This window comes from Stegodyphus dumicola, chromosome 3, assembly GCF_044657685.1.
Source record: "Stegodyphus dumicola isolate Sdum_Otavi_A_Nest chromosome 3, ASM4465768v1".
In the NCBI taxonomy this organism is placed as follows: domain Eukaryota; kingdom Metazoa; phylum Arthropoda; class Arachnida; order Araneae; family Eresidae; genus Stegodyphus; species Stegodyphus dumicola.
Window position 1 is genome coordinate 159640360 of NC_140770.1, and position 25534 is coordinate 159665893.

The 25534-nt window shown below is 32.5% G+C and overlaps 1 protein-coding gene across 1 annotated transcript in view; it reads left to right on the forward strand.

The window, feature by feature from the left end:
- Positions 1–12745: 12745 nt before the first annotated feature.
- The window catches only part of Rbbp5 (retinoblastoma binding protein 5), a 67150-nt gene continuing 54361 nt past the window's right edge, over positions 12746–25534 (forward strand). Inside the window, exon 1 of the mRNA XM_035369552.2 lies at positions 12746–13173. Coding sequence (XP_035225443.1) covers positions 13155–13173 — 19 coding nt within the window. The 5' untranslated portion in view covers positions 12746–13154. The remainder of the gene's footprint in view (positions 13174–25534) is intronic.

Here is a 25534-nt window from a genome sequence, read left to right on the forward strand (position 1 = left end):
ATGTTTCTCGTATTGTGATAAAACAACGGGACCCAGAGCTATCCAATTTTGAATGGCATAATCCTACTGCGAATATGGGCATCTGAAAGCCCAAATTTGAAATTGGAATTTGTTTTATTACCGATTTCATATTTTGTGAAACTTTAACGAATTTTTGATTAACAAACTGAACGATTTAAAAGCGAACTATGGCAACACTCTACGGGAAAAAAATAAAAGAAGAAAGAAAAAAAACATTTTTATCTCCAGCGGGCCGAACAGTGTATCGAAAATTATAAAGATATGCTCATTTTAAAATTACTTTGCGACATTGCTGTTGAACTGAATTTTATGGTTTAAGTGCAAAGAACATCATATTTAATAAATTAAGGTAACACACAAAACGTTAAAAAACTCCTCTTTGGAATCTTTTGGAAATTTAAAATCTGAAACCTTACAGATTTTTTTTTTTTTTTTTTTTTTTTTTTTTTTACAGAATACTCTTGCAACGCGAAATTTCTGGCTGCTGCGACTTCCTCAACTGCAGACATTATTCTGCAGGCGGATCTCCAGAGAAATTGTGTTGTTGCTGCAGCTACCAATCTCACTTGTATGAGTAAAGTCAGCACAAACCCACGACATTCATTGCCGTAAGGAGTCAAATGGACCTGTCGTCGCCAAGAGCTTTGAGCACCATATAGGTGACAGCCCGACTTTAGTTCAGTTTGGCTCCCAAAGTCTGACAGAGAGTATCCCGGCCAGTGGTGTAAATAAGGGTATGCAAAGAATGCGGTCGCATAGAGGCCCAAAGACTTAGGGCGCCCCTGAATGTTCTGCTGAACTACATTTACAAATTTAAACTTAAAAGAAGACGGATTCTTTTATAGACGGAAGGGCCCTCTATCTGGGTCATATGACACGGTTAGGAGGCCCTTGGAAGCAGTTATAAAAGATGAATTCAGCGTTAAATACACCAAAATTCAACAAAATACAACGAAAAAAAGCTGTATGCTTTTGTTTTGATTCACTCTAGAAAAGAGTAAAAACGTCAGTATGATAAGTGGGGAAAAACTCTTGCTCGTGCATATTGTGAGAACAAGTTCTGAATTTCTTGAAGCGAGCATGTGACAAAAACGCCAAAGATGAAGGACTCTTGAAGTTCATTAGAATTTCCAAAGCTCCCAGTTTTAGGAAACGATTTTGTATTGTAGCCACATGTCAAATTTTCTCGTAATTACGAAAATAGTGAGTTGGCTGAGGGTTAGAATTATTACACCATTTCTTGGTTTTAAAGCTTGATTATACAATTAATTTATTTACATAAATCTCATGATAACGGTTTAGTCCCGAAAAAAATTTAAAAACATTATTTTTTTTAATTAAAAAAAAATTAAAAAGCTTAAAAATCATCTATCTCCTACCTATCTTTCTATTCATTATTTCTTCTTATTTCCCACTGTGTCTTATTTTTTTTTTTTTCCAGTTGTCCGACTTAAATAATTTAAAACTTTGACGCGCATTAATTTCAGTACTAGTTCTTGTGTACATAAATTTATTATAATGAAATCTGATTCGAATATTTAATCAGTTAGTATTTGTATTTAATTTTGTTTTCTTCAGTATGTGGTACATTACAAAGTTTATCAGCACAAATATTATCTACATAAATTATTAATTTTTTCATCATTTTAAAAGCCCTTTGATGCATCAAACTTTCAACCCTCACTAGTGATTTCCTCAGTATAAAAAAAATCTAAGAATATTAAAAAAGTGATTCAACATCGGCGAATATAATAAAAGGCTTAAGAAAAAAGTCTTATAATCTGGTAATGGGGCCTCGAGAGGCAGGGCAATCGAATAAAAGCTGTCTTACAATCGAACGACCTCATCTTAAATACAGGTGGCTAATTTGCATTCTGGCGTGGAAAAGGAAGAAAGAAATGATAGTAAAGTTCTAAATCATAAAATAACTGGATAATTAATATAAAAGAACTCTAGATTTTTTTAATAGAAAGAATAATATAAATAATGTGTTAAATTTATATAATTATATCTTATCTAACCCAACAACTCATAGGTTAAATTTTTTCTTGCAAAATTTAAAAGCTGTTGTGTAGGGTTTATATTTATTTTAACTAACATTTATTTTAAGTTTAAACTATCTTTCCTGTCAAGCCTTACTTTCCCCTGGAATTGCCAATGCCAGAGTATGTAAATTTTAGTAGAACGCGCAAGGATTCAAATTGTCAGCGGAAGTAATCTGAGTTAAATAGAAGGGAAACGAGTTCGAAAGTGTGCTTTCTTGCTTCACGAGCGTGGAGGTGGCTAGTTAGAAATTGAAGAACCACGCGTTTCGGCCTGTGTGCTTGCCTCGGCAGATTGTTAATCTTTCAATGTAATATTCAGAAGTTTGCTGAATTATCAGCGGTATTTTAGAACGCGGTGAGGTGAATTACGTTTAGAGAGCCTCGTAGTTAGTCACTTGTTACTATTCCTTTCTTAGTTTCTTATTTTTATTTTACCGCCGGGTCGGCGTAGTTTGTGAGCGTCAAGAGCACGCATTTGTAATTTCTAAGTTGAATAAAAAGGGATTTAAACCCTTCTCAAGACTTTGTCTACTTTCCAGTTCTTAGCAGTCACCACTACTGTTGCGTGCAGGTTGGAAGCGCGCAACATTACAGTTGTATGAAATATAGCGCTGTACAGTTAGGCATTCCAGGAGAACATTAGCATCATATTTTGTTTAAGAAGCAAAATTATTTGTGCGTTTATTTAAACAAAAGCATGAAATCTTATAGGATTTAATCTTCTTTGTTATCATACAAAGTGTCTAGATTTCAAAGTCTAGCCAGGCGACTTCTCGCACAGGCGTGAAAAGTAACACAATGGATAAAAAGGTGTACAAAGCCCTTTTTTGCTATCACAAGCACGGACTTCGTGCTCACAAAAACACCGACTACTTCCAATCAGAACCTAAGGTAAATTTAACAATAAATTCGAAAGATAAGACTTCACAATTTAATTTAATCTAGCAGGCTGACTCAGCAACCTACACCCGCAATAGACTAAGTAACTAGCTAGAATGCTTAGCTGCTACTAAGTTCACAATTGGAGGACAAAAATAGCAAACGTGCGCTACGCTAGTGAAATCACGCTCTGTCTAAACTATTTATTTCAGCCGTTTAAATACTCTCTTTCACCCGCTTAATTTGCATCCTGGCGTGGAAATGCAAGGGAAAAGAAAGAATTCAGAAAAAATGCCAAAATTAAAATAACTGGTTAACAAACTAAGCGAAATCCTTAAATGTAATTTAATTAATTTTTAATTGTAATTCAATTTGTGGCTTGCTAAATTTCAGCAACTCGTATTTACTTACATATACAAGAAACTACAAAAGAGTTTATGCAGTTAGACCATTCTCTAGGTTTCCTACCTAGAATGACTTACTACTGTTCAGCAGTCTTAATGATTCGGCCACTGGTGGGAATTTGGTTAATGAAAAGACTGTCTTCATTTTAGATAGTGCATATGATACTTAATGGAATGAAAAGAGTAATATTATTAAAACTAGTGTTTATATTGAAGATGAACGTAAAATTAAATGTGAAATAAATTTCTTTCTAAGAAACGATACAGAATATACTATATTTAATAGGCATAAAATACTGCACGATGTTATTAAAATTTTCTGCTTGTTTCATTAATGATGTATAAAATGATTTGCTTTACTTATATGCCTTTTTATTTATAAACTATAACATTAAATAATATTGTAATACAGAGGAGAAAGCTTTAAGTAGAGCCAAAAAATGAAAGAAGAAAAAATAATTATGCGATGCTTTATAACTAGCAATAAAGGAAATCAAAACTGCGGATCAATGTTTCCAAGTTGAAAATTCTAGTTAAGAACAATACCAGGCATCAGCTTTCAGCTGACAGGATCAGAAATTAGCGAACATTTAAATGCAACATCCGAGAGTTCAAATACAATTTCAAAAATTAAAAATCTACTAGAAACTATCTCGACAGAAGTCACTGAAGAAGACTAACTATCAGAAAATGTTTCAACTACAGGGTCATTATCTAGAAATTCATAGGAAGGATAAGAAGAAATTCATTTTTCTTCTGTTTATTATACAACAGGGGTGTTTGTGGGACCCCAAAAAATATCATGAAACTTTTACGGACTTACTACCGACATTTTGGAGTTTCGAGAAGAGGGGGAGAGAAATGAAAAATTACAATTATGAAGTATTGAATGACCTAATTATAAAAGTTCAATGAATTACTTTTTTTGAAAAATTAATAACCATAAATTTTCAAACATATAAACTACTACATTTTATGTAAATATTTTAAATTACCTGAATTAATTCTTTAAAAAAAATTATCTAATATCTGCTGCTTTTTTTTATTTTCTGATGTTTGTGGGCTTGTCTTTCTTTTGTGGTGAACTTCATAATTGCAGGAAGGTTGACCTTTATTTTCCTCATTTACAGTTGAAGAAATTTCCTCGAGAGCTGCACATGCAGAGGTAGAAGCAGTTTGCTTTTCTGCTAATGTAGAAGGCTTTTCAGAGACTTTTATAGGTGACTCATCTGAAATACATGTTTTTAAGTCCTCTTTATATGTTTTCCAACTTCTGTTCATATTCAGTAAGAGATCTTTGTGAATTGGATCAGTCATTGGATTTTTTGAGCCATATTTTTCACATGAGGTTTCTTTAGAAGCCATTAAATCATATTTAATAGTCTGCACTGCATCTAGGGAATCAATCTTAAGAGAGGTTCTATAGTCAGTGACAAGTGTATCCATTAAGTTGAATGCACTTTCCACTAATGGGCCATGGAAGCAGCTAAGGCAGGCTTTGACCAATTTAGCCAATGTAGGATACTTATAATCATTTGTGAAATCATCTTTTAAATTAAAAACTTTAGACCAATATTTATCAATTGTACACTTGACTTGATTTCCACTTTCTTCAGATGTGTAGAGCATTTCTTTGGTGACATCAATATCACTCTGGTATAACCTTATTTCAGCTTCTACTTTTGACTTTTCATTATCACTAAAAATATGGGACATAAAAGATGATAATTTTTCAAAAGCTAATATTGTACTGGTTTTACCTCTTAGCTCTGGATCTAATGCTGTAAAACTAATTAGATATGAATTTTTAAGGGATAATTTCTGTTTCATATGCTGTGCTGTATTAGTATAAGCTTTCATCAGAGAAATTTGGAATTCTTTTGCTATTGGATGATTTTTTGATAATTTCTTCAGGAGAGTGGAAGCTTCTGCACCAGTAAATATTACTTTGCTAGGTAGATGGAACTCTGGATTTGTGACATCAACCTTTCATAAATCATTATAAGATGTGCACTCTATATTTTCTGGCTTCATAAAAAAAGAGAAAAATTTTGCCATCAATTTATAAATACTGGAATGTATTAAATGAAGCATTGGTTTTTTTGTTTCAAATAATTTAATATATGTGTTGAACTCTGGTAATACTGCTGAATATAATGCCATATGCAATAAAGTTTTGTTTTGTATGACAAATAATAACCCATTTAGTATTCTTTGCCGAGCTAAAGCATCCTTTGTGAGTTGTTGGGAATGCAAACAAGAATACAGCCCTTCAACAATTTTTTTCTGAGCTGCAGAAATATTTCTTTTATTGTATACAGTTTCAACATAAGAAAAATAATCCCCTTTATCAGTTTTATCCAAGTAGTGAAAATAAAATGCAATAAGAGCATCCCACAGATCTTTGATTCTTTCTAAAACACATAAAATGTACACTCACCTATGGTCTGGTCTCTTCAAGGGCTTAAGTTTTTTAATGGCAAGGGATTCAGAGATTTTGAAAAAATTTTCTCTTTTACTGCAGCTTTTCATATCAAAATGGATGTCATCAAACAAATCTTCTAAATATCTATCAAAACATGAAGCAAATTTTTTTTGCACAGTTATTAGCTGTGTGACATGTGTCACCATCAATATCTAATAAGTGGGGTGCTTTGTTTGATCGTTGTCTGGTTTCAACCCTTTTTTTTTTCCACGCATGGTGTTACATGAGTCCATTAATACACTAATTAAGTTTTCCCGTGGAATATTATTATCTTCAATAGTATTAACAACTGCTTTAAAAACAGCTTCTGAATTGCAAGATTCCATCTTTAGAGATGCAAAATGATGAACTACAACTTCATTTTGATTGTTGTCATAAAACTGCACCAATATTGCCAGTATACTTTCTTCAGCATTGCTAGTACTTTCATCCAAATTTAGAGAAAAGGATGGAGTCTCCTTTAAAGTTTTAATGATATTTTCCTTAACAGTTTTTGCGAGCCCATATTTCATCTTATAATATGCAGTAGTCCTGGACATTTCCAACGAGTTTAGTGCCGTCTGATCGCGGCTCAACTGTTTGCAGAGTTCAATTAAATTGGGAGCTACATTGAAAGAAAGAGAATTCTCGGCGATAAACGAAGTTATTAATACCTCTTGGCGTGCTTTTCTTGTCCCTATATCCAATGGCCGAGCATCAGTCTCCAGTAAGTCATCAGTATTTTTTGAATTAGCATAATTACTTAAAGTCATTGAATGTCTAATGCACTTTGAATATTTTATGTGCGTTACAGTTTTAGAATGATTTGTGAAAGCCTTGAATCCTTCCCCACCATACTTCAGCAGTGAGTTACAAAAAACACAATATGCTTGTCCAGCAACATTTATTTTCTTGCACCATGTGCCGATGGTATCCTCATTACCATCCCTCCGTTCAATCCATTTCCACCTAAATGCATTCCGGACACCTTCTTCTAATTGTATAATATCACTATTTATATCGAGAAATTTCATAGTGAAATTCTCTTGCGTACATAAATAAAAAAATATTTCAATAAACGAAACGAAAAATTTACACGTGCATCAATAAATGAAACGAAAATTTTACGCAGCGGAGAAAAAAAGTTGAGAAGCGATCAATGACAAATAGCTAATACGGCGAAAAATCCCCCTTCTCTACTTATTGGCGCCACGCCAGGAGACATAAGACCTTTGAACCCAGAGTCACGTGATCGCACATCTGGTCGAACGAAGTCTCTCCGTTTTTTTTTCTGCCGCGCCTACTTGCCGAAAAGAATCCAGAAGAGAATGTCCGAGAACCGGGGGAATGAGTCATAACTTGCAATAAGGAAAGAACAAAAAAGAAGTTTTTCCCCCTTTTCACGCATTATCACTGCCTTTGGAGAAAGAAAGGAAAAGTTTTCACCACACACACTGACCTTGCGTTTTCTGCTTTCAAAGCAAACAAAATTACCCAGATCAAAATAAATAATTCATTATTATTCCTACTTCCTTTTGAACGACGATCCCCGAAATTTCCGGTTATCGAAGTTCAAAATCCCCGGAATTCCGGGGCTTCCCCGGAGCACAAACACCCCTGTCTACAATAATTAATTACTCGGTTTTAGAGGTAGACGGATTTTTGGCTTTGTTCTTCACTTGAACTTAACAAAGCCTATTACGAACCATGTTGGTTAATTTCAAATAAGGATACGATGTGGTCTAGAGGAATACAGCACTGGCAAACATAAGCCTTATCAATAAAAAATGGTGAAGAAAGTCATCATCATATCGCAAAATGTATTAGCTGTATTGAAAAGAAAAACTAGGAAACAAATAACTGTATTGTTGATCAAATAGTGGAAAAGTCTGTAGAAGATAAAATCAATTGCAATTAGTTTTAGAGACTAAATCAAGATGTCTTTAATATTAGCAAAAAGTAACAATAGTTTTCGCGGACACAGATACAGAATACCTCAGATACATGGATAGGTAATCATTTATCTGATGTCACATTATTTACAGAATATGACAATGCAATGAGTGAGGTTATAAAAATGCCTTCATGCACTGTTTTTTATTTGAGTTCTGGAATAATAAATGAATTACCATATATTCCGGTGTAATAACGCACTTTCAATACAAAAAATTTTAATGGAAATTTAGGAATGCGCATTATACGTCAGGTATAAAAATGATAGTTTTAAAAATAAGGAATGGGCATAAAAAATTAGATTTCTATATATGCCTAAATACAATTTATTTAAAAGAAATGACATACCTTAAGAACTTTAAAATTTTCATTGTCGGGTAACATGAAAAGGTCGTCATCTTCGTCTGCCGTTATATCTTCAGACACATCATCGAATTTTGTTTCACCTTCCCCATCATTGTTATTATGATCCATAAAAAAGAATCATTATCATCCATTCCATCTAATACCAACACCAGACACCCTTTCTGCAGCAGAATTTCCATTTTATTTCGCAAAATGAATGAATTTGCATTTGAAACCAACGCTGCGTTTGTTTCTATTCGCGGGATCCCTAATTACTACTAAAAGGAACACTATGTAGAAACATTAGGTATTTTTGGAAGCAGGCAAGATGAAAAATTAGCAACGCTTTCGCCGGAAATCGAACTACGGACCTCTGGAATACCGGCCCAGCGTGCAAAACCACTACACCATGAAGGCACGCTAGGAAATCGAGAGAAATGCCTTATATACACCCCGTTTCAAAGGGCGACTGGGATTTTTAGGGGACTCAATTACCAAATCCTAGGTGTGGAGAATTTTCATCCAACACCCTTTTAGTTCAGGCGCCACTGTAGAGACATTAGGAATTGTTGGAAGCAGGCAAGATGAAAAATGAGCAACCGCCTTCGCCGGGAATCTAACCTCGAACCTCTGGAATACCGGCCCAGCGTGCAGAACCACTACACCACGAAGGCGCGCTAGGAAGGCGGGAAGTATACCTTATAACTAAATCAACTGCATTTCAACTAAAATGTGATTTATTAAAGCATTCGAGTTTCAGTTCAAAATCACGGCTTCAAACGACAACAGAAAGAGAAAAATCTAACTCCTGAATCCACAAACTCATTCAGGTTGGAAGTGCATTCTTACTCCAAATTATATCCTCCTTTTCTCAAAACCCTACAATAGTAGTCTTTTGGACACCTGCACTGAATGCAATCCGTTCTCTTTACAGGAATATTTACTCCCTCAAGCATTTGATCCACACACATATTGTTCCCTTTATCGCTTGTCGATTCGATATACCATTCTTTGAAAAGCTGCGCCAAATCTTCGAATAAGTGACCTCAAAAGATAAGAACACCGCACATGTGTCTTTCAGGTTTCTTCGTAAAGAATTGGAATATAACTAAAAACTTTAAATTGTGGCTTGAAATTATGGATGCTTGTCATACACCGGAAACTACGGTAATTAGTCGTTTAAGTAGTTGTTTGAAAACAAAGCTTTTGAATGAAATTAAAGTTCCCCTTTTTTACTCCTTTCTAAAAAGCAAAGGAAGTTATGTAATGGCGAGAAAATTCAGATATCGTATGTCAACAAAAGTTTCCGTTTCGACAGTTCCCCAATCCATTTGGACAACCTTATTTTTTCCCCTTCTTTACATACGGATAGAATAAAGGACACATTTTTTTCCAAAAAGGATTGTAAAATGGGCCAAAAATGGATTCAAAAAAGATTTTTTTTCGTGACGTCTGTACGTTTGCACGTACATACTGCGCTGGTGCTTCTCAGTTTTTAAGACAAATTACAATGCTAGCCGGAGCGCACGGGAGCACTAAATAAGATGATTTCCGTTTTTTCCTCTTATAAAACTGAACCATAATTTAAGAAAAAAAAACTTTAGAATTCGTAACGTTTTATTTTAGCAATAAGTAAGACCTAGCAATACTCTGTTTCCCTAATATACAAACTCATGAGAACATGAAACATTCAAGAAAATTCTCTTCACTCGCATGTGGAAATCTCCGTTTAAGAAGCGTAATATTAACGTAATTAATTTAATAATAAGAAGCGTAATTAATTACGCGAAACGCGTAAATTTCTCGTCATGCCATTTTATCTAGTGTTTTGTTATGGATGGTTACAGTTAGTTATCCGCAGAAAGGGAAATTTATGTTCTCAACTGTGCGTTAAGTGACAGTGAGTATAATTGAGTGAAATACTGAGATCGATTGCTCAGGCACAACCTATACTATAGTGTTCCCCCAGTATCCATTAATGTAACCAAATACGAGGGCGAAAAGTGTTACCAGCAACTTTACATTCGTTCTTAGGAGTCAGATTCAGGATTCTTTTGCCACTGACACATATTCCGCTTGATGACTATAATTATATCAGCAGGGAGTTTTCCTACCCACTCAGAAATAGGAAGTTCAAAGATTTGAGCCTAAGAAAAGTGGGAAATCTGTCCTGAAGTCTATCCCCAAACTATCCCCTAATTGTGCGGCAAGGTCTCTTGGATTTGGTGTAAGCTTTCCTGCCCCAAGGCAATTAGCAGCACATATGGAAAAGAAGAAACAGAAAATTTGGGCAAAAGATTCCAAGTAAATGAACGTGAAGGGAATACGGAGTTTTTAAAGACACTAATGGAAGAGAAATAAATTCTGCGGAAACTTTTGTAATCGGTAAATTGCTTACCTGTTTCTAGTCTCGAGTGCGAGAAAGGATTTTCCCAATGATCTGAATTTGAAAGCCGCAACGCGCATCTTTTCATGTTAAAAACTCTTTCTGTTTTAATGTTCATTAGACTCGTCGGCCCTTTTACTCAAAAACTTCATAAACAGTTAGAACGAAAGTGATTGATTAACAGTACTAGAAAAACGAACTTAAAGCAGTTTAAACCTTATTAACAAATCAGATTAACAAAACGTCAGACTAATTTACTTGAACATCTGAATTCTTACTGTATTAAAAATTTGTGTTTTTTATATTATTATCCATTGTTAACGGATCTAAGATAGCTCTGTTTGCATATTATGTTTATAGTTCATATTTCTAGCATTTATTATTAATAGTTTCGGAAAAATTGCTTAATTTGTAATTGTGTGGGGAAAATACATTACATTAATATTAATATTCACATAATAATGTATATAAATTTTTGCTGCTTTTTGTATTTCTGTGTTTTAATTAGTATAATTTTCCATACATTTTTTAAACCCTGAAAAAAAATGACGTTCAGAAATGCCATTTACGTTAATTTATTTCAAATAGTTACGTATATTTATATTATTTAACTTACTTTGATTTATGAGCTGGAAAAAGATCAGTTTAACTAATTTTCATATATGGTGTAATATAAGAATTGTTCCGATAAATGTATCCATAAATTCAAATCTCTAGTTGCTTTTCTGGAAGAAGTATTATTATATGATACACTTTCTAACAAATGATACAAGTGTTAAATTTTCGAAATCTTTTTTTCCTTTAAAAATCAATACCATTGAATATCAAATTAATAGATGAAATTGAACTTGAGCAATTTAAAACTTGTTATTAACACACTTGGAATCAATTCATCAGAAAACCCGACTTTTTATATTTTTTAAAATTTGCAAGTTTTTCTTGTGTATTTCTATTTTATTCCCATATGTATTACATTTATATATCGTTTTTCTGTTATTCATAATTAAAAGTTTAGAATCCTAATTACTTTTGCTTAATTGTGCAACTGGTATAATGCATTAAAATTAAAACTCACGTTAAACTTTTGTCATTATCTTTTACATTCCTGCATATTTTAAACCTTTAAAGCGATGAACTTTCGTACCATAAGTAACATTAAGAACTAAGTTAATAATCATAAAACTGTAGTCGACAAAGCTTAAACTCCAAATTGACCGATATATATCGACCAATATCCAAATTGACCGAGGGAGTGCATGTTACACGATCTCATTATTAAATTATACGAAAAATCAGACGCGGACAATTTCTTTTCCGGTAAATTAAAAATCTATTTATGACATATTTATGTTAAATATATTAGTATTGTCATGTCCATATTAGCTTTAACTATTAATCCAATTCTGATAAAAATCATCATCAAAATATTGGTTCCTGTAAACATCCATTTTTGAGGGAGTACTGTACGTTTATTGTGGCTCCAAGAAATTCTTTTGCGTAGGTGTCCAAGAGTTCTAGTTAAGCCTTTGATCCGGGGGGGCAGATCCAAGGGTCTCCTACCACTCTTAGCCTACAACAAACTTCTAGAGAGGAATTTCGCCATATTTACAGTACCTTCATGCTGCGCAGACACTATACATTTACAAACTTTCATGCCTCCTCCGGGATTGAGTTCAGGCCCTTCGATATGAAAGTCAGCATCGTTAGCCACTATTCCGATTGGGCGGCATAGAAATTGTAGCCATCTAGATAGCAAATCAACCTTTCGCACTCAAACCAATTCGAATATTAGAATCTACCGCACGAGAGCTCTTTTTCGTTAACGGTATGGCCACGTAACAGAAGCAGGATCAGATTCTCCAGGTCATTGTAATCATTGTAGCAAAACGACTCAAATTTGTTTACAGATTATGAATGGCTAAATTTAAGTAGATTTTAAAATATTTATAAAACAGGACAAAGCTGGATTTTTTTTAACGACAGAAGAGACAGGATGTTTGAAATTAATCAATTTTTTTACTTATTTAATAACTTAGGACGAAAGGTAATATATTTCGCAGAGAAAACCTTTTTAATTAACAACGAACTATTTTATTTAGCATTCTAAACATATCAAAAAGAATAACATTCCATGGGTTATCACGCTCAAAGTAATATGTAAAACTACATCACTGTTGCCACAAAAAATCTACATTATAATGAACATATTAAATTATTGTGTATTAACTGAGTTCGTGCACGTTCCTGAACACAGGACAAGGCAATTGCCTGATATAAAATCGGGCATTAATCTTTTCATCAGCTGAAAAATAGAACGGAATTCCCCAATTTTTTTTCTTTTCCAAAAAGTGCCCTCATGCTATGAACCCTGAAAAAGCGTTCATAACTTTGTTTACATGTGCTTTCAGAACGGCCACAAAATAAACGCAAAACTTGATTTTCATCCCTTCGGTGTAAAGTTTTTAATAGGTTGATGCATTGAAAAAGCGTTTTGTTTTGTTGACTTTCTTTCAAATGACGGTAATTTAATTTGTACGCACGCTTGTGTAGTATGTGTGTTTAATGGTGGAAGTATATTTATCGATGTATGATTTATAGCAGTAGTTGGCTTTCAGAAACCATTAGATCCTAAAATTTTATATTGGTGTGTTTTCATCATGAATTTGGAACTTCTAGGTATAGCTCCCACTTAATTATTTCTTAATAATTCTTGGGTGCAAAATTTCTTTTGGTGTATGCTTGTTATGAAAAATTCTTTTAAATTTAATGTATATAAATTATATTCTTTTATGAATCGCTAAAACTGTTTCCTAGAGTATTTCCCACATTTTATGTCATTAGTATGTGACTTGATTTGTTTCATTTTTTGGGGTAAAATATTATTTATATTTTAATATCAGTTAAAACATTTCCTTCTCCACATTTAAACTATTCGAACTGATTTGATATTGTGCATGTTCCCTATGATTGTTATCTAAGAGGTTAGTTAAGATTTCAAACTGGACAAAAAACACTCCATTGTAAAATTTAAAATGTCGCAAACAAAAATCAAATTTTTGTGCGATTGCACTTGAATTCGACAGGATTTTATACAACATCTAGGCCAAACTAAGATTGTTTTCTCACCTAATTTTAAATAAGATTTGTTGTCAATATTTCGAGCATGTCTGTCAAGTCTTTTAGGGAAAAAATATATTAGCTTTTGATTTGTTAAAAGAGTCTCTCAATTCATTTTCTAGATAAATATAATACCTTCTTTCACAAAATTTTATATCTTCCTGCTCCAATTCTACTTGTAAATGAGTCTCAAATGACATTGATAATTTTCCTTATTATTCAATGAACAACTGGCATATTTTGTATGTTTTGTTTAAATATAAGGAGTATATTTTACAATACAAACTCATAGTATATATTGTCAGTTATGCTGCTTCATATCATTCAATTTCAATTTATTTTGTAAATAATGGAAAATTTGATTACTTTTCTAAAAATTTAAAAATTAAGAGTGTAAATATTTTTAAAGTTATGTGCTTCACTACTGTGTGTTTGTTTAAAATTATTTATAATATAAATTTGCTCTTATGAATATCATTTCAAATGAATATTAAAATTTCAGTCTGTTAAATTATTTCATTGTACAGTACAAAGTCCGTAATCTGGACTCGTCAGGCCTTCGGCGATTCCGGATTATAGATCATCAATTTAAATCTGGTAAGATGGCATGCAGAAATTATACAATTAAAAATATGAAATAAAGAACAATTATGATCTAAAGGGTATCAAAATTTACAAAATAAAGCTTAATATTTATTTGTTTCCTTTATTAAACATTTCTTTCAATGTAAGTTGTTTAAGATGTTTCCACAAAAAATTCAAAATGTTCCTTTTTTTTTATGTCATATATAGCGGACTTTCCAATGCCATACTTCTCGCATAATTTTGAGATGGAGTGTCCTTTATCCCTTTTTTGCAGCAATTCCACTTTTTCTTTAATGGGCATCCAAACATGCTTTCGCTTTGTAGATTCTTTGGCAGCTCCAGAATTATAAATTCTTTCTGACATAATCGAAAGTTCAAGCTTAATTTTTATAAAATTGTTCTAACAGTCTGCAAAAAATAATAAGCTGGATCCAATTAGAAGATTAAGGAACAGCGCGATCTGCAACATTAACTGAAATGCCTTAGATAATTTTAGCCTAGCTTATACCGTCCGTTATACATTTAATGCATTCTGCATTTACACATGTGCATAAAGTTTGTAGTTTTGAGGTCCGGATTATAGATCATTCCGGATTATGGACGTCTGGATTACAGACTTTGTACTGTATATGACATTCACTATGAAATTATTTTCTGTCTATCTTTTTTATGTACGTTTAGATTTATATTTATGTTTGAAATATATGTAACAAATTATATAAAAATAAGAATCTTTCAATGGTATTTTATGGTTGAATAGGCAGTAGATATAGAAGTTTGTGAATATAGTGAAGCCCTTTTCTCTAGAAACGTATATTCTAAAGCATTAATTATCCTATATTTTCCAATATTGTGAACATTTCAAAGACCTAACATTTAAACAGTATCACAATGTTTAGAAAGAATCTGAAAGATTTTATGTTACACCCAAAGGAGGCTTTTTTTTTTTATTTATTTTTTTTATTTTATTTACACATATAAGCATTTCGAGAGCATTTGGGCTAATGTCTGTTTAGGCTAAATATATTTAAAAACAGCATGTCTTACAAATCTCCAATAGACAATCTTGTGCACTAGAATTCCCCCCCCCCCATACAGTGTTACCATTGCTAGCTTTGAAACTATTGAGTTTGTTAGTAAAAAATTTACATATTACAAAATATGAAACAAAGAATATAAATTACATATGTACACTACAAAATATGAAATAAACAATAAAACAAATCCAAAATTCAGCCTTCCAGGTGCCCATGTTCAGCTGGAGGATTACGTTATTCAAAATTTGATGGCTCTAGGTACCAACCTTTTTTTCACAGTATGAGAAACATATGTACATCCATGATTCTTCATTAATTAATATCTTTAACTATAATACAGGATGATAATGTTTGGTGGCAACAATTTAAAAGTGATATGCCATTTATATTGAACTGATGTAAAATGCCATTTTGAGACTAATAGCAATTCTTGGCTAACACTCCATTGGGCTAAAAAAAAATGTGTGGTCACCTATATATGTTCTTAGCATGAATATTTTGTCTTTTTAGCCCAAATGAAGCTACTTATCTCAAAACTCGATTTTGTGTGGTCCACTATAAATGCCTTTCACTTTTCATTTGAGTGTATTGCCATTCAGGAAAATGTCAGATATTATTCTTTTATATTAATTAAAGCAATAAATGCAGTTCCTATGAATATTATTTTTACTTATAAATTAGATTAAGTAAAAAATGTGTTTAATTCACAATATATCTAATTAGAAACATTCAGTGTTTTATAGACTGGTGTTATATATTTTTTTACATTTAAAAAATATAGAAGCTATAGAACAGGGTTCCCAACCCTAAGCCCGCGGGGACCATGGCGTCTGCCGATCGTTTAAACAGTATCACAATGTTTAGAAAGAATCTGAAAGATTTCAGATTTTATATTACACCCAAAGGAGAATTTTTTTTTTATTATTATTATTATTATTATTTACACATATAAGCATTTGGGCTAATGTCTGTTTAGGCTAAATATATTTAAAAGCAGCATGTCTTACAAATACTATACTGAATCGCAGCCCGTCGCTCTATGATTACAATAAAAATGTTTAAGTTTTCAATAAAGTTCTGTGTGAAAGTTTTCTCATTTTTAATTAAATAGAAATTGCATCCAGCACAAAGCGAAATGTGATGGATCTCTTTTTTTATGTGCATGTATTGTTAACATTATCCAACTATAAATTCACCTTGAAAAAATAAATGGTGCCTGCTGTCCAATAGATACTCTAGAATGTGCTCTTAGGGAGAAAAAGGTTGGGAACCGCCTGCTATAGAACATTCCCATGTTAATACAAATGTATATTCATTTAGTATCCTATGAAATGTTTTGCTATTCTACCTGGGCCATCTCAGTTGATAATTTCTGCTAATAAACCATATTAAACTTTAAAAGAGCCCTTTCGGGAAACCATTAAAATTTGAACCATTTCAGACTCCTCCCCCCCCCCGTGTGTGTGTTTGTTAACAAAGAATAATAAGACAGTTTTATATTAGGTTACTTTTTTTATTGATATAATTTTTTAAGTAGTTCATTAAATGCTTAGGGAATAAAGTTTCTTTTATAAATTCTTTTGATTTTCACTTTTTCCTGTGTCTTTGCTGTTTTTACTGAATGACGTATATGCATATTGTTTATGTGAGTATCGTTTGCTTCATTTTATTGCTGCAAACAGCGTAAATTCCTTTTGCTTTTCTTCCTTTAGTTTTGAACTTAATATGTTTCACAAATAATAATCAATCAAAAAATGGACTGTATTCCTACACTTTTATTAAATTACACTTGTCAGCGATGCGAAATAATTGATACAAAATAAGCGAGCCATTCTACATGGCTGTCACAAACACAATTCTATCAATCAATTATCTTGTTGCCACACATAAAGTTCAAAACTAAAGGAAGAAAAGCAAAAGGAATTTATGCTGTTTGCAGCAATAAAATGAAGCAAACGATACTCACATAAACATCCTGGCCCTCGTTGAAATCCCAGGGGATTTCAACAGTTGGAGCATTTTGAAACTTCTTAGTCTGTAATAAAGATAAACATAAGAAAAATAATACAAAATATTATATGCGAAGCAGTTCATAGTTTTTTAGTCTGAATAGGAAGAGGACATAATTTCACGACTGGTCGTTTTATGACACCATGACCAGTTTTAATACTAGCAACTCTGACTCTTTGATCTGAGCCCGGATGAACAGCAATTATTCTCCCTAACCTCCATTTAAGAGGCGGAAGGTTGTCTTCTTTGATGAGGACTAAGTCATTGACTTCTAAATTGTTTTGACTTTTTTGCCATTTAGGTCTTTGTTGAAGCTGAGACAGGTATTCTCGACTCCATCTTTTCCAGAAGTGCTGAAAAATAAACTGTCTCACATGCCATCTGTCAATGTGATTGAAGGAACTATAATTTAGGTCTGGTTCAGGTATGGCAGTTAAAGACGTTCCTATTAGGAAATGACCAGGTGTTAATGCAGTTAAATCATTTGGATCAGCCGATGTTGGACACAATGGCCTAGAGTTGAGACAAGCCTCAACCTGCGCTATCAAGGTTTGAAATTCCGGATAGGTCAGCACAGTATCACCAACAGTCCTTTTTAGATATAATTTCATTGACTTTACTGCCGATTCCCATAGTCCACCAAAATGGGAAGATGATGGCGGGTTGAATATCCATTTTATTTCTTCTAAAGACAAAAATTTGTGAATTTCTTGATTTTGCTTACATTGCAAAAAACATTTTCTGATTTCTTTGTCTGCACCTTTAAAGTTAGTACCGCAGTCACTATAAATCTCAAATGGTTTCCCTCTTCTTGCAATAAATCTTTTCAATGCACTTAAAAATGCCTTTGTTGACAAATCTTCTACCACTTCAAGATGTACTGCCTTGATTACAAAACACACAAATAAGCATACGTAATATTTAAATGATTTTTGTCCACGTCCTGCACGATGTTTAATCATGAACGGTCCAGAAAAATCTATTCCAGTTCGATGAAATGGTCGTGATTGTGTTACTCTAGATTCCGGTAGATCAGCCATTATTTGACTTGCAGTTTTAGCTCTAAGTTTGCAACACGTGATACAAGATTTTACTACTTTTCGGATAGCAGATCTAGCAGCTATGATCCAAAATTGCTGTCTAATTAAAGATAGAAGAAGTTCCGGTGCTGCATGCAGATATGTGACATGAAAGTGTCTAATTATGATTTCTGTCAGATTGTGTTTTGAAGGTAATAAGATTGGATGTTTTTCATTTTCTGATAGTTGCGCATTTTTCAGTCTTCCTCCTACACGTAACACTTTATTGTCATCTAAAATTGGACACAAGCTAAGGAGGTTGCTGTTTGTAGGTAAGTCCTTTCCCAACTCCAAACATTGAATTTCTTTAAAAAAGTGAAATCTCTGTATTATTCGGACAATACAGAAAGTTGCAGCTCGAATTTCATTACTAGATAAAAAAAGACGTATTTCTTTCTAGATATGCTACTTTAGAATTCGATATGAATCTTAATATCCAAGCAAATATGTGTTGTAACTTTTGAAATGAAGATATATTTGATATAATAGCAAGTTCCTGTACAGGTTCAGAAACTACAAATGAGACTGTTTTACGTGCATCTGGTAATGCCTCTTCGTCTATAAGAATATTTTTAGATAAGGCAATCTCACTGCACTTTAACCAAGAAGGACCATTCCACCACAATTGATGAGATAATAGTTCTGCAGGAAATAATCCACGTGAAGCACAATCAGCTGGATTTTCCTTTCCATCAACACGACTCCAGTTCTCAGGTGGTAAGATGGATTGTATTTCAGAAACTCTATTGGATACGAAGACTTGCCATTTTTTAGGATCTGACCTTAGCCATGACAACACGATTTGTGAATCACTCCAAGCTTGCACTAAATCAAAATTTATAACTAATGCAACTTTTACAGACTGAATTAAGCGTGCCAATAACACTGCTGCACATAATTCCAGTCTTGGAATCGTAATAGATTTTAATGGTGCTACACGAGTTTTAGCTGTTACGAGTTTAACATTAATGTCAGAGTTATTGCAAGTTTTGATATAAATAACTGCTGCATAACCTCTTTCAGACGCATCACAAAATCCGTGAAGTTCACATCGAAAATAATCAGGTAGCAGAATTTTCCTAGGTATATTTATAGAATTCAAAAGTTTAACTTCTCTACATAGATTTCTCCAATTTCGATCAATCTCTTCTGTTACAGGATCATCCCATGATAACTGTAATTTCCACAATTGCTGAAGGATCATTTTAGCGAGAATTACAAACGAAGCTATCCACCCCAATGGATCGAATAGTTTTGCTACGAATGACAAAATAATTCTTTTAGTCGGAACACTTTGATACTCTATTACACCGACATTACATTTGAATTCATCATTGTCCGGATGCCATTCCAATCCCAGAACTTTCAATGGTTTGTCTTCTATTACACGATGAATATTGTCACTATCTGTGTTTGTTAAGCCAGAGATTTTTAACAATGACGGTTCACTTGTCGACCATTTGTGAAGCTCAAAGCCACCACTTTTTAGCAGATGTTGCAATTCGTCTATCAATGCAATACCTTCCGAACTATCTTTTACACCAGTTAACATATCATCAACATAAAAATCTCTTAAAACTATATTCTTTGCCTTTGGAAAGTTCAATCCTTCATCAATCACTAACTGACTCAACACTTTGGTTGCAAGATATGGAGCAGCTGCAGTTCCATATGTAACTGTTTTCAAACGACAAACTTGTATTTGCTTATATGGGCTATCTCTCCATAATATTCTCTGAAAATCTCTGTCTTTTTCATGAACCTTTATCTGTCTGTACATCATTTTAATATCAGCGGTTATTGCAATGTTATGAAGTCTAAATCTTAGTAAAATACAAATTAAGTCATCTTGTATTTTTGGGCCTATCATTAGTGTATCATTTAAAGAAACACCTGTGGTTGTTTTAGCGCTCGCATCGAAAACAACTCTCAATTTTGTTGTTAAGCTAGAGTCCTTCAACACAAAGTGATGTGGGATATAATAGTGTTTATTCTCTAATTCATAATCTGTGTCTGGCACTAATTCTACGTGTTCTAGTGAAAAGTACTCTTTCATAAACTGAATATACTGGTTGTAAATTTCTTTCATAGATAACAGCCTCTTCTCCAAGTATTGAAACCTTCTGTACGCCACTTCACGGGAGTCACCTAGAATATCTCTATTATGTTTGAATGGTAATGCAACTGAATAACGACCTGATGTGTCTCTAAAATGCGAGTTTTTAAAATGTTCTTCACAAAGTTTTTCTTCATTTGTTAAAGGTTGTACATTTGGAAACTTTTCTAACTCCCAGAAAGAATTTACTAACTCATCTGTGTTTGTATTCAAATGATTTACATATACTGGCTCAAAATTTGTAGATTCAAAATTTGTAGTACCCGAAATTATCCATCCCAACCTCGAATTTAGAGCAAATGGTAGATCAGGACCACGTTTGACAATTTCTCCCGTCATTAAATGCAGAAATACATTTACTCCAAATAAAATGTCAACTGGTTGTGACTTGTAAAATAATGGATCAGCTAATTGTAAATCACTGAAGTTATCGAAGATGATTGATGGCAAAGATACATAGGGAATGTTATCTGTCACCTTGTCCAGTACAAACGCTGATGTTGATACACAAATATCACTTTTAAAATGAGAAGTGAATACTAAATCGACTTCCCCATTACTTATAGTATTAAATTCTCCTAAACATGATACAGAAATGGAATTATTTTTCACTCGTAATCCTAATTTCTTCACACAATCCCTTGAAATAAATGATCTCTGAGATCCAGTGTCACATAAACATCTACACTTCACAAATTGTTGCTTAGAATTTTGAACTTTTATTAAAGCAGTACACAATAAAATGTGACTGGTTTGATTACCTTTTGCATTCGAATCATAATGAGAGGCACAAACTGTGGCTGAAACGTCCTTAGGACTCGTTAATTCATCTCTTTTAATGATAGATTGCGTAGGCGGAGATATACTGTTTAACTGAGTTTTATTCTTTGAATTATTTATAATGTGCAAAATACTGTGATGCTTCTTAAAGCAATGTCGACATGTATTTAAACTGTTGCATTTTTTGAGCAAGTGCGTATTAGATAAACAATTAAAACAGTAATGATTAGATTTTACAAAATCTATCCTTTGCTGAACCGATAAATTTAGAAATTTCGAACATTTGGCTAAACTATGATCTTCTTTACAATAACCACAACCCAAAGTAGCAACCAGAACATTATTCTTATTTTGAAACACAGATTTAGGTACCTTATTACTTGTTGATTTGCTATTTTGAAGTGTTCTTGCATAGTTTTTTAGGAATTCAATTAAAGTCGTAAGTTTTGGAATTTCATTAGATTTTAACTGACGTTCCCACCATAATTTTGTAGCAGGGTCTAATTTTTGCAAAATTAAATAAGTCTTTAAAGTGTCACCAAAATTATCAATGGTTTGATTCAATACTTCTAAAGAACGAATTATTTCATTAATATTGTCAACTAAATTTAAAATAGCAAATGCTGATTCATTTTGAATAGTTGGTAAACTTAAAAAACGTTTAATATATGCAAAAATTTGTTCTCTCTTATTTGAATATCTTTCGTCTAACAGATTCCATGCTATTTCAAAATTACAATCCGAAATTTGAATGGTTTGAATAATGCAATATGCTTCACCTTTCAACGAAGCCTTCAAATACTGCAATTTTTGAGCATTAGATAAATTTGTATTATTTCTTACGCAAGCACTGAAAAGATCTTTAAAAGCTATCCATTCTGTAATATTACCACCAAAAGTCGGTAATGTTAACTTGGGTAATTTAATATTGTCAGGAACCTGTTCTGAAATTACACTATTAGAATTATTTTTATTATTTTGATTTTTTAATATTTTTTCACCTTTAAATTTCCACAAATAAATTTTATCTGTGTACTCCTGAACATTATCTATTTCGTTATCTAATTTTTTAGTATCTGTAATTAAACTTTCGATTTCAGAATCAAGCTTCCTTAACTCAGTTTCTTTTTGTTTCAATAATTCGACACATTCCTCTAGTTCTATTAAATTAATTTCATCTGCAGTTAAAATAGTTTCAATTTTCTTTACATAATTAGTAACACTCCTGCGTAAGACCGCTCTTTTTGTTTTAAAAGTTATAAGTTCACTCATAATTGATCAATTCAAAAACAGAAATTGTTCTTAAATCACTTAACACTATTATTAAAATGAAATCGAATTCTATGTTGTATTACAACATTGTTCTTAAAATTTAACAACAAATTAAACGAATTTTTGTTCAAAATCCACTTACCTCACAAAGTGGATAATTTTCACGAACCATATGCATATTTCCGTTGTTAGAATACACTTAGAACAGTCACTATCTTCACTAGCTCTCCGGCTAGACTTTTGACCAACAATATATCTTTGCTGTTTTTACTGAATGACGTATATGCATATATATATATGGTGTGTATATATATATTTGCAGCAATTGCGCAAGTAGTAATAACTTGTATTCGCACTAAATGGATTTAAGATCATACAACATTATATATATATATATATACAGCCCGGATTTAGCATTTTTCCTAGGTGGGGCAAAAACTGCTGCCCTCACCCATCTTCCTTCAAGTGTCTCTAGCAAATTTTCATTTATTTAATAAACATAAGAATAGGTAGAGTTTGAAATAAAATGTAAAATCCATTTTATAATAAAAAATTCTTTATGTGCCCTTTTTTATAAAAGAAATATGAAAAAAAAAAAGAAAAGGTTCAGTTTCTTTACTTGTGGCAAAGCATAAGAGGGCTGGCTATCTGTCTAAGAGGAGAGATGCTTTTTGCTGAAGACTTTCTAAGAGTAATTGGCTCCTATGCAAGTTACGCATGAGCGAATGACAGAAATGTCTATGCAGCCAGCTAATTCTTTAGAGTTCTACCCCTGGACCAAACCACCCAGTGTTCAGACTTTATCGCTCAGCAAATGGTGGTACGACATACATACCAAAAGTTAATAATTAAAAACTCATGCAAACCCCCCTAAAGCAGTTGCCTCTGCAGTGCACTGAAATAATCAAATTTTCATTTTCCCTGAAATAGGAATTTTTTTTAATATTTGCAACAGTAACTGCTCATACTAATAAATGATACTAATAGAAAATGATTCAAGACTAAACACCAAAATAGTTCAGCATAGTACAAAAATGGGAATTACACATTGCTAAATAATAAAAAAATTCATTTAAACAAATATAAGCCAATTACGAATCACTAATGCAATGGATTGAATAATTTTGTACCAATTTCTCTATACTAACCATAACTTTAACTCAGCACTATAAAGATTCATTTCACAATAACGCCTTTATGTAGCCTACTCAAGAACTCTACTATTGTCCTCACACAACCCAATAATATAATAAATATTTACATATCACACAAAAGGCTATTGTTATACTGTAATAATTAAATTTTACATTTTCTCTGAAATATGCAATTTTGCAATATTTGCAGCAATAACTTGCCATACAATAACATACATAATAACAACTAAAGGATAATGATTCAGTACTAAATACTAAAGCAGTTCAGCATAGTACAAAAAATAGAAATGACACATTACAGTCAAAAGTCGTTAATTCGGACACCCATAATACGGAATGATCTATAATCCGGACCTCAAAACTAAAAACTTTCTGCGCATGCGCCGCGTTGACACATGCGCATAGGTGTTTGCGCGTGCGCGTAAGACCTTTTACGACTGCGCATATGAGTGTGCGCAAGTGCAGAATACGTTTTCGCGTGCGCGTTTTATGTATAATGGACGTATAAGCTAAAATTATCTAATTATCTATTTCAGTTAATGTTGATGATTGCGTTTTTCCTTAATTTTCGAATTGGATCCGGCTTATTATTTTTTGCAGACTGTAAGAGCAATTTTATAAAAGTAAGCTTAAACTTTCGATTATATCCAATAGAATTTCCGATATATATTTGTTAATATGTAAAGGATCTAAAGCGAAAGTATGTTTTGAAATCCGAAATCTGTTTATCAATTTCACGCTGCTCGGCGGGGGGAACGCCGCGACGTAATGAATTGGAAGTTGATCTGTCAACACTATCCTTATCTTCAGCGCAGATGTTTTTATTTTATTTGGCTTATAATTTCTTTACCAAATGTAGTATTTCATCTCGATATGCTCCGTCTTTGATATGATTTAAAACAAGTTCCTCGTCGTTATAATTCGCTTCCGATAGCGAAGAAAAGTGACAGAGGTTATTGAAAACGAAAAAATTTCGATTGACAAATTAGTCGGTGTTCTCGACACAGCAATTATAGGACTTGAACAGCGGAACTTTGTAACTGAACAAGAAATTATGTCTGTTTAATAGAATTAAAGAGAAAGTATTATCACATGAAACGAAGCAAAACTTAAAACAACTTACATTGAAAGAAATGTTTAATAAAGTAAACAAATAAATATTAAGCTTTTTCTTTTTGCAAATTTTGATACCCTTTAGATCATAATTGTTCTTTATTTCATAAATTACGGTTTCATATTTTTAATTTTAGAATTTCTGCATGCCATCTTACGAGATTTAAACTGATGATCTATAATCCGGAAAAATCGATAATCCGGAATCGCCGAAGTCCCGACGAGTCCGGATTAACGACTTTTGACTGTACTAATTAATATCTTAAACAGATATATACAAGTACAGATTAAGAATGAAATGGATTCAATAATTAACAAACCAAGTTCTCTAAACTAACAGTGGTTTTAACCTGGCACTTTAAAATTTCATTTTACTATAATATCTTTATATAGGCTATTCAAGAACTGTATTTTTATCCTAACACAGCCCAATAAATATTTGCATATTCATACAAAAGACTATTTTTGTGCTGTAATAATAAAATGTAAATTTCTCTGAAATATGCAGTTTTGCAATATTTGTGACAATAACTAGCCAAAATAATGGAAAATGGTTCAGTACTAAATACTAAAGCAGTTTAGCATTGTACAAAAAATAGTAATGACACATTACTAATTAATATCTTAAACAAATATATACAAGTTACAAATCACTATTGCAATGAATAATTACATTTATTTTTTTCATTAACATACTTTAATAAGTAAATGTGCATACTTTTAAATAACATACTTTAATAAGTAAATACTTTAATAAGAATGTGCAGGAATAAT